Genomic DNA, 10,664 nt, shown 5'->3' on the forward strand with positions numbered 1-10,664 from the left:
AGTACTTAATTAATCGCTAATAATTAAATAACTCCTCAATTTATTGATTAATCAAAAAAAAAAATACCGTTTTTGACAAAGGACTTGCTCACTACTGTGCCGAAATTTCAGCTTCCTAGCTCAAAGGATGGTTGAGATATCGCCCGGACAACCAAGAAAGAAAACAAACAAGTACAAATACATTCAAAGTACACCGCCCCATGCCAAATAATTAAATATGCTGCAGCGCGGCATTGCCGGGGCGCCTCCGGCGCCCGGCAATACCGCAGTGCAGCTCATTGAGGCTGCATTGGGAGGGAGAGGTGTACACTAATTGATTGATTAATTGTATAATTAAAATCAATAAAAGATTATCACAAAGTATTTTCATAATCAATTGGCTAATCGCATAACTAAACCAGTAGTGCTTCATCCGAAGATGTATCTTTTAGAAATTTAATTAAATAAGTCATTTATAAAAAATTAAATAATTAATTGATTACTCAATAAATAATTAATCGATTAATCAATAAATACTTAATAGATGAAATGATTAATCAATAAATCAAAAATATCCTTGATAGCCACATCACTTGGTCACTCATGTCCAAATATTAGCTTCCCAGCTCAAAAGGTGCCTGAGATATTGGCCAAATGAGAAAGAAAATAAATAAATGATTAATAATGAAAATAAATAAATAATAATCATAAAAAAATTAAATTATTAATCAATTTGGTCAGAGAACACATAAACTACCACTATTTCATCAGAATCTGTAACTTTAAAAAAAAAAAAATTTTTGGCATTAATCGAATAATTAAATAATTAATCGATTAATTGATTAATTAATAAATCAAAAATATCCTTTGCAGCCAAATCACCTGGTCATTGGCATGTCCAAATATCAGCTTCCTAACTCAAAAGGTGCCTGAGTTAATAATGGTCAGAAGAGAAATGAAATTTAATTAATTAAATAAGTACTTAATTAAACGCTAATAATTAAATAACTCCTCAATTAATTGATTATTCAAAAAACAAAAAATACCGTATTTGACAAAGGACTTGCTCACTACTGTGCCGAAATTTCAGCTTCCTAGCTCAAAGGATGGCTGAGATATCGTCCGGACAACCAAGAAAGAAAGCAAGAAAACAAGAAAACAACCAGAGTGAAAACTGAGTACTCTCTTTCAGCGTGCGTCACTGCCGAGCCCCCTTTGGTGCCCGGCAATGACGATTTGCAATGCCTGGAGATGGCATAGGAAAGGAGCGGTGTACAACAAGTACACATACATTCAAAGTACACCGCCCCCATGCCAAATAATGAAATATCCTACAGCGCGGCATTGCCGGGGCGCCTCCGGCGCCCGGCAATACCGCAGTGCACCTCATAGAGGCTGCATTGGGAGGAAGAGGTGTTCGCTAATTGATTGATTAATTGTATAATTAAAATCAATAAAAGATTATCACAAAATATTTTCTTAATCAATTGGCTAATAGCATAACTAAACCAGCTAATAGCATAACCAAACTTCATCCCAAGACCTATCTTTTAGAAATTTTATTAAATGTCATTAATAAAAAATTAAATAATTAATTGATTAATCAATAAATAATTAATCAATTAATCAATAAATAATTAAGCAATTAAATGATTAATCAATAAATCAAAAATATCCTTGATAGCCACATCACTTGGTCACTCATGTCCAAATATTAGCTTCCCAGCTCAAAAGGTGCCTGAGATATTGGCCAAATGAGAAAGAAAATAAATAAATGATTAATAATGAAAATAAATAAATAATAATCATAAAAAAATTAAATTATTAATCAATTTGGTCAGAGAACACATAAACTACCACTATTTCATCAGAATCTGTAACGTAAAAAAAAAAAAAATTCTTGTCATTAATCGAATAATTAAATAATTAATCGATTAATTGATTAATTAATAAATCAAAAATAGCATTTGCAGCCAAATCACCTGGTCATTGGCATGTCCAAATATCAGCTTCCTAACTCAAAAGGTGCCTGAGTTAATGGTCAGAAGAGAAAGGAAATTTAATTAATTAAATAAGTACTTCATTAAACGCTAATAATTAAATAACTCCTCAATTAATTGATTAATCAAAAAACAAAAAATACCGTTTTTGACAAAGGACTTGCTCACTATTGTGCCGAAATTTCAGCTTCTTAGCTTGAAGGATGGCTGAGATATCGCCCGGACAACCAAGAAAACAAACAAACAAGAAACCAGAGTGAAAACTGAGTACTCTCTTTCAGCGTGCGTCACTGCCGAGCCCCCTTTGGTGCCCGGCAATGACGATTTGCAATGCCTGGAGATGGCATAGGAAAGGAGTGGTGTACAACAAACAAGAAAGAAAGAAACCAGAGTGAAAACTGAGTACTCTCTTTCAGCGTGCGTCACTGCCGAGCCCCCTTTGGTGCCCGGCAATGACGATTTGCAATGCCTGGAGATGGCATAGGAAAGGAGCGGTGTACAACAAGAAAGCAAGAAAACAACCAGAGTGAAAACTGAGTACTCCCTTTCAGCGTGCGTCACTGCCGAGCCCCCTTCGGTGCCCAGCAATGACGATTTGCATTGCCTGGAGATGGCATAGGAAAGGTGCGGTGTACAACAAGTACAGATACATTCAAAGTACACCGCCCCCATGCCAAATAATATAATATCCGACAGCACGGCATTGCCGGGGCGCCTCAGGCGCCCGGCAAAACCGCAGTGCAGCTCATAGAGATTGCATTGGGAGGGAGAGGTGTACACTAATTGATTGACTAATCGTATAATTAAAATCAATAAATGATTATCACAAAATATTTTCATAATCAATTGGCTAATAGCATACCTAAAGCACTAGTGCTTCATCCGAAGATGTATCTTTTAGAAATTTAATTAAATAAGTCATTTATAAAAAATTAAATAATTAATTGATTACTCAATAAATAATTAATCGATAAATCAATAAATAATTAATAGATGAAATGATTAATCAATAAATCAAAAATATCTTCGACAGCCACATCACTTGGTCCCTGTCATGTCCAAATATTAGCTTCCTAGCTCAAAAGGTGCTTGAGATATTGGCCAAATGAGAAAGAAAATAAATAAATAATTAATAATGAAAATAAATAAATAATAATCGTTAAAAAATTAAATTATTAATCAATTCGGTCAAAGAACACACAAACCACCACCATTTCATCAGAATCTGTAACTTAAATATATTTTAAAAATTTTAGTCATTAATCGAATAATTAAATAATTATTAATCGATTAATTGATTATTTGATTAATTAATAAATCAAAAATAACCTTTGCAGCCAAATCACCTGGTCATTGGCATGTCCAAATATCAACTTCAGAACTCAAAAGGTGCCTGAGATAATGGCCAGAACAGAAAGTAAATTTAATTAATTAAATAAGTACTTAATTGAATGAATGAATGATTGAATGAATGGTAATTTTAAGGCCATCTTAATTGATCGCTAATAATTAAATAACTCATCAATTAATTGATTAATCAAAAAACAAAAAATACCGTTTTTGACAAGACTTGCTCACTATTGTGCTGAAATTTCAGCTTCCTAGCTCAAAGGATGGCTGAGATATCGCCCGGACAAACAAACAAGAAAACAAACAAGTAAAGATACATTCAAAGTACACCGCCCACATGCCAAATAATGAAATATCCTACAGCGCGGCATTGCCGGGGCGCCTCTGGCGCCCGGCAATACCGCAGTGCAGCTCATTGAGGCTGCATTGGGAGGGAGAGGTGTACACTAATTGATTGATTAATTGTATAATTAAAATCAATAAAAGATTGTCACAAAATATTTTCATAATATTGGCTAATAGCATAACTAAACCACTAGTGCTTCATCCGAAGATGTATCTTTTAGGAATTTAATTAAAGAAGTCATTAATAAAAAATTAAATAATTAATTGATCAATAAATAATTAATCGATTAATCAATAAATAATTAATCGATTAATTGATTAATCAATAAATCAAAAATATCCTTGATAGCCACATCACTTGGTCACTGTCATGTCCAAATATTAGCTTCCCAGCTCAAAAGGTGCCTGAGATATTGGCCAAATGAGAAAGAAAATAAATAAATGATTAATAATGAAAATAAATAAATAATAATCATTAAAAAATTAAATTATTCATCAATTCGGTCACAGAACACATAAACCACCACCATTTCATCAGAATCTGTAACTAAAAAAAAAAAAAGTAGTCATTAATTGGATAATTAAATAATTAATTGATTAATTGATTAATTAATAAATCAAAAATAGCCTTTGCAGCCAAATCACCTGGTCATTGGCATGTCCAAATATCAGCTTCCTAACTCAAAAGGTGCCTGAGTTAATGGTCAGAAGAGAAAGGAAATTTAATTAATTAAATAAGTACTTAATTAATCGCTAATAATTAAATAACTCCTCAATTAATTGATTAATCAAAAAACAAAAAATATAGTTTTTGAGAAAGGACTTGCTCACTATTGTGCCGAAATTTCAGCTTCCGAGCTCAAAGGATGGCTGAGATATCGCCCGGACAAACAAACAAACAAGAAAGCAAGAAAACAAGAAAGAAAACAAACAACCAGAGTGAAAACTGAGTACGTACTCCCTTTCAGCGTGCGTCACTGCCGAGCCCCCTTCGGTGCCCAGCAATGACGATTTGCAATTCCTGGAGATGGCATAGGAAAGGTGCGGTGTACAACAAACAACCAGAGTGAAAACCGAGTACTCCCTTTCAGCGTGCGTCACTGCCAAGCCCCCTTTGGTGCCTGGCAATGACGTTTTGCAATGCCTGGACATGGCATAGGAAAGGAGCGGTGTACAACAAACAAACAAGAAAGAAAGCAAGAAAGAAAACAACCAGAGTGAAAACTGAGTACTCCCTTTCAGCGTGCGTCACTGCCGAGCCCCATTCGGTGCCCGGCAATGACGTTTTGCAATGCCCGGAGATGGCATAGGAAAGGTGCGTGTACAAAATGGAGAACAGCAGAGAAAAACTATCTTTCTGCAGTGTTTAAAACTGATGGAGGAGCTTGTACAAGATAGGCACAGTAGGATACAAGACAGGATATGAACCAGAGGCAAGACAGGCACAGTCAGAGAGACATCAGTGTAAGCTTCTACATGAATTACAAGGGCATTAATAGATAATGGACAAATCGACATAATATACAAGGGATTTGAACCCGCATCATGAGCCAATCTTTGGAGGGGAGGTTCCTGTAAACAAAGTGCAAGATTTATGTTGACAACCATTGCATTTCAGTGGAAAAAGGTAAAGGTAAATTTACCTACATTACAGTACCACCTTTGAGAAACCTTCGTTACATTAACAATTCATAATAGGGTACCAGCTTACAATGGCACATTCAAGTAAAAAAAAAAAAAAGAATTGCAATATAAACAGCAAAGACCAAAATAAATGAACAAATAAATAAATAGAGGACATCTCACCTTTCGTAGAACAGGACTGGACGCTTCCTCACGAACACTATCCAGCTTCAGTTCAGGAATTCTGGTTGCCCAGCCTCTTCTCCTGCCATCCTCACCCCCTTCCCCCACAGCTTGCATAGCCCGTCGATAGGAAGTAGACCGCAAGCCCCTTTGAAGACCAGCACCCACCAAGTCGGCATTATCGATGTATGGGTCAGCTTCTTCTTCTCGTTCCTTAACCTCCATCTGCCATGTTTGTGCAAAAAGGCTTCGGGCCTTTTGCTCACGTGTGCTTGCAGACTTGTGTCGTGTTGTGGGACTATGGGGCCTGGTTGTAGAAAGCAGAGCCGTAGGGATTATTTGAACCGTCCCAGAGTGCTTCGCCACTTCTGAATCCTTGCTCATCACGATGTCGCTTCTGTCGTCACCATGAGGCGATGTGGAGGAAGAGGGAGAAAGCACCTTCTGGTTGTTGTTAGCACCGACTTTCCTTTTGGATGAAAGCTTGTCCTGCTCTTCTGGTGTCGGCGGACTTGTCGGTGACGCCCAAAGAGGCGATATATTAATCTGCGAAAGGTCAATGTCGTTTCCAACCTCCATGGCGATGCCTCTCGCTATAGTTGATTACGGCTTCCGGTCACCGCAACACAACTTCATTCATAATGCCCTGTGGGAGACACATGCTTGGGTCAGCATGACGCTTGATCCTGAGTTTTAAGAATAGTTTGAGGCCATCAGAAGAATTGACCTTTATGGAGTTTTATATTTTGTCAACTTCCTTAAATCAGGTCCAGACAATGCCGTGTACATTCGGCACCACAACTGCTTGTTTACTCTCCCCCAAAAAGGCCAGAAGAATGCAGGAAGCAGTCAGGCAGGAGGAAGCATTAAAAAAAGCAACCAATCTGATGGGAGAGGCACTCAAATGAGGCCGAAAACAGGACACGGGACAAGAGCAAGGCCTACCGCTTTGTGTTTTTACAGCCAGTCGTGCAGACGACACTTCATGAACCTCTGAAGAAACACTACCGATGAGGTCCTAGCGAAGGTTTCCAAAATGAGGTGTACAATTATCAATACCAACTGCACACGTCACGAGCAATACGGTTCAACGACCACCACGATCTATAAAAACGATGCTGTTAAGGCCTCAAGGTCACCTGCACCTTGAGGTAGGGCAAACAACGCAGCGACCTTGGTCCAAAAAGGAGTCATCACGTGGTTGAAACCTGCGCTTTATTAAGGAATTGCACAAAACCTTGGATTCAAGACAAACATGCAGCACGAGCAGGATCCTGAAAACACAAGCGATAATCATCTTGCAGGGAAAAGCAATAATGGTCCTGTTTATGCAAAATAAATTATCATTTAAAAAATAGGACAAAAATGGGATGGAGACAACCAGAGAACCCAAGTGCAGCAGCTTCCAGACCTTGTCTAAGCAATATTGGTTCTGTACATTGCACAACATCACTGCTTGCTTGGTTCATGGCTCCACGAATCAAGAATCAAATCTCATCTTTATGTTTTGAACAATCATTTCCCATATGAAGTGCGACAAGATGTTTATCTCGAACAGGATACCCTGACTTTGGAAGTGAGCATCCTTTTATTAACAACGTTTATCTGTTTTTTGCTTTTTATCAGATTCTCCCCTACCTTGGTAGCTCATCACCGAGACACTTGCATGGCTTACAGGGAGGTTACGCAAGGTAACCTGTCCGTGGTTGGGAACATCATACGAGTTTGCCACGGCAAGCTGTGAGGGAGAGCGCACAGGTTGGTCTAGGTAGGTATGTATGTATGTATCATGTATGTATATATGTATGTATGTATCGAAGGTGCGGTGAGTGGAGAGCTCATGGGTTGGTTCAGGTATGTATGTGTGTATATATGTATGTATGTATGTATGTATGTATGTATGTATGTATGTATTCGAAGGTGCGGTGAGTGGAGAGCACACAGATTGGTCTAAGTAGGCATGTATGTATGTATGTATGTACTGAAGGTGCTTTGAGGGAGAATGCACAGGTTGGTCTAAGTAGGCATGTATGTATGTATGTATGTATGTATGTATGTAAGTACTGAAGGTGCGTTGAGGGAGAATGCACAGGTTGGTCTAAGTAGGCATGTATGTATGTATGTTTGTATGTACTGAAGGTGCTTTGAGGGAGAATACACAGGTTGGTCTAAGTAGGCATGTATGTATGTATGTACTGAAGGTGCTTTCAGGGAGAATGCACAGGTTGGTCGAAGTAGGCATGTATGTATGTATGTATGTATGTATGTATGTATGTATGTATGTATTGAAGGTGCTTTGAGGGAGATCGCACAGGTTTGTCTAAGTAGGCATGTATGTATGTATGTATGTATGTATGTATGTATGTATGTATGTATGTACTGAAGGTGCTTTGAGGGAGAGCACACAGGTTTGTCTTAGTAGGGATGTATGTATGTATGTATGTATGTATGTATGTATGTGCCGAAGGTGCGGTGAGTGTAGAGCTTACAGGTTGGTCCAGGTAAGTAAAGGTAGCCTGTATGTATATGTATCTGCGAAAGGTGCCGTGATCCGAGAGCACATGTTTGTCTTGCAACACATCACAGAACCATTACACATCCACCTACATGTTTGTACAATAATTTACTCCACAATCTCCGCGGGGACATTAAAACATTTCGACTTCGTCGACGCACATGGGATGCAGGAACAAAACAAGAACAACTCCGTAATTTCGGAACGTTTAATCAAAGTTTTAAACGCAGGTTCTCACCTGTAAACTTTTGGCGGAGTGTAGTCATGGGTTGACAGGACCAGGTAGGTTCTTATGGACGAGCGAACGGTTCCAGTTTGCGGAGAACGATCAGGTAGAGACTCCGACCGCTCAGCGATGAGTTCGACTCGATCGTCCCGCCCGTCCCTCTGAGACCCACACTTGGCTCCACGAATCGGGTCCAGCGCCACCTGGTGGATTCGTAGCGAACTCACCCTCGTGTGACCGCGTCTCACCTCACGTACCAACCAGGTATACGTGTACTTGTAGGTGAAGTATACACGTGTGTAATAAATACGGTAATACCAATCGAGACCAGGTATAACTGTGTAATAAACTTATATAGGTGTTTACCTGCTGAATAAACGAGGTATACAATACAGGTAATTCCTACCTGTGTGTTATAAACAAGGTGTATGCTACCTGTACCGGCTGTACGAGCGTGTTTACCTGTGTAATAAAGGGAATACCAGCACAAATGTCGTCGTCCGTATGCAGTACGTGGCTCCAGGTGAGCGTCGCTGATGCAGTGTCCCTGTTGGTTAGAGCAGGAATTTCCTTTTTTCCCAGTGTGCCGGCGATAGCTTGCCCACTCTCCGTGAAGGACACCATAGGATCTTTAACGTCCACCAACTATAATTTTGGCAGACAGGAAGCCCAGTTGTGACGTCCGTTCTAGTGATAGTGGGCATGCCAAGTGCTTTTTGACTTCAAGTCAGGATACAAAGGTCCCTTTGGCATGGAAGTTCCTTAGGGCCATAGGAACAAAATTATCCAAAGTCACAAGTTGTATCTTAAAATCCAAGATGGCCATCGGCCATCTTGGAAAACATGGCTGACCCACAGCCCAGGAAACATTTGTCATATAAAGTACTAGTACCCGACTGCAAAGCCGCAATGAGCCGGCGAAGCCAAAGCCTCTTGCCACTATTTTACCCATCACTATGGCATCAGTAGGTTAGGTAATATTGGTAGTAGGTAGGTGTAGTAGGTACCGTACCTTGTTCAAAATGACATCATTTGCATTCTGGATGAGATTAAAATTTATAAAATTTCCTTCTTGATTAATTCGGTGAATTCCGTCTCAACTTCGGATATTTCCGGCCGTAAAAAACTATCCCCTACGGCCGTGAGATTTCTAAAAAATAATTCTTCGTCAATTTTAGAATATTTGACGCCGTTTTCAGCGTCCGAAATGTGGTAAAAAGCTTTTTTGAAATATGTTTTCAAATGCTCGAATCTCATTGGTTCCGGTAATTGGTAATTGGTGACGATTTTCGTTGAAGATAACCAGGGCCCGGGGAACGAGGTTGGTCTTAAAGTATTTTAATTACAAATTAGAGGTGCATAAGATTGTGAATCAAAAAAAGACGGGTGAAATAAACTCCTATTGAACTTTTTTGCAATTTTTATGCATACTTCCGCATCCGGAATATGGCGGCCTCCATTGAGTGATTTGGTTTTTAAAATATTTTTTCAAATGCTTGAATCTCATTGGTTCCGGTGTTTGGTGACGATTTTCGTTGAAGATAACCAGGCCCGTGTGGGCCGAGGTTGGTCTTAAAGTATTTTAATTACGAATTAGAGGTGCATATGTGAATCAAAAAAAGACGGGTGAAACAAACTGCTATTGAACTTTTTTCAATTTGTTATGCATACTTCCGCATCCGCAAGATGGCGGCCTCCATTGAGTGATTTGGTGCATCAAAGCTTCGAAATTCTCAAGGGATCCAGCAAAATCTGGCTTTTCAACATAATACGTACGCGTTCATTCACAACACCGGCTTCGCCGGCTATTATGATACGTGTTGCCAAGCTAACTTGAGGTCACCTAACTCATTTCTGGCATCACTTCTGCCACGTGATCAAGAACGTTCTCGAGTCACGGTTTCTTGGCGACAGATTCGCTACGTCAGCGCATCACGTGGGCATCTGGCATCATATAGAATAGCCTGAACTTAATGAGCAGCCTGAATAGATATCTAATCTATCAAAATAGCTATAAAGCTCAGTTGACTTTTTGCTCCACCAAATAACAGCGAAACGGAGTTGAGTAAAAGGGTGAAAATTCAACAGATGCTGTGATAAATAACTACCTCTGTCGGTTTGAATGTTTGAAAGAGAATAGACGTCTGGATCAATTTTTCAATTAAATTTAAATCCCGATATATATATATATATATATGTATATATATATATATATACGTGAGTTGTCTGTGTGTGTCCGCGTTTTATTCAGAGATGGCTGAACAGATCTTCATCAAGCTTTCAGAGGTTCATCAGTGAGTGCCTGGGGGTGTTTTAGGCTAAAAAAAATAAAAATAAAAATAAAAAGTTCGTTTTGTTGGAGTTAAAAAATATATTGTTATGTCGGTGGGGTAAAGGAATATCAAGAGCCAGGTAGATCTGAATAGGTAACATGCTTCGACTG

General features: G+C 38.9%; 1 protein-coding gene and 1 long non-coding RNA gene across 4 annotated transcripts in view; one reads left to right on the plus strand and one right to left on the minus strand.

The window, feature by feature from the left end:
* The window catches only part of LOC137424961 (uncharacterized), a 50,242-nt gene extending 42,994 nt beyond the window's left edge, over positions 1-7,248 (plus strand). Inside the window, exon 3 of one of the 2 annotated variants that reach the window (XR_013623101.1) lies at positions 7,107-7,248. This is a non-coding gene — a long non-coding RNA (uncharacterized LOC137424961). The remainder of the gene's footprint in view (positions 1-7,106) is intronic. The other variant, XR_010984014.2, reaches the window with a different exon arrangement.
* Positions 1-8,405, minus strand: part of ARHGEF26 (Rho guanine nucleotide exchange factor 26) — an 87,767-nt gene extending 79,362 nt beyond the window's left edge. The window contains exons 1-3 of one of the 2 annotated variants that reach the window (XM_068112886.2): positions 8,234-8,372; positions 7,119-7,218; positions 5,481-6,126 (exon numbers count right to left, since the gene is read on the minus strand). In XM_068112886.2, coding sequence (XP_067968987.2) covers positions 5,481-6,059 — 579 coding nt within the window. In that variant the 5' untranslated portion in view covers positions 6,060-6,126; positions 7,119-7,218; positions 8,234-8,372. Of the gene's footprint in view, positions 1-5,480; positions 6,127-7,118; positions 7,219-8,233 lie in introns of both variants that reach the window. The other variant, XM_068112885.2, reaches the window with a different exon arrangement.
* Positions 8,406-10,664: the final 2,259 nt, after the last annotated feature.

This window comes from Myxine glutinosa, chromosome 4 (genome assembly GCF_964187855.1).
Source record: "Myxine glutinosa chromosome 4, kmMyxGlut1.1, whole genome shotgun sequence".
In the NCBI taxonomy this organism is placed as follows: Eukaryota; Metazoa; Chordata; class Myxini; order Myxiniformes; family Myxinidae; genus Myxine; species Myxine glutinosa.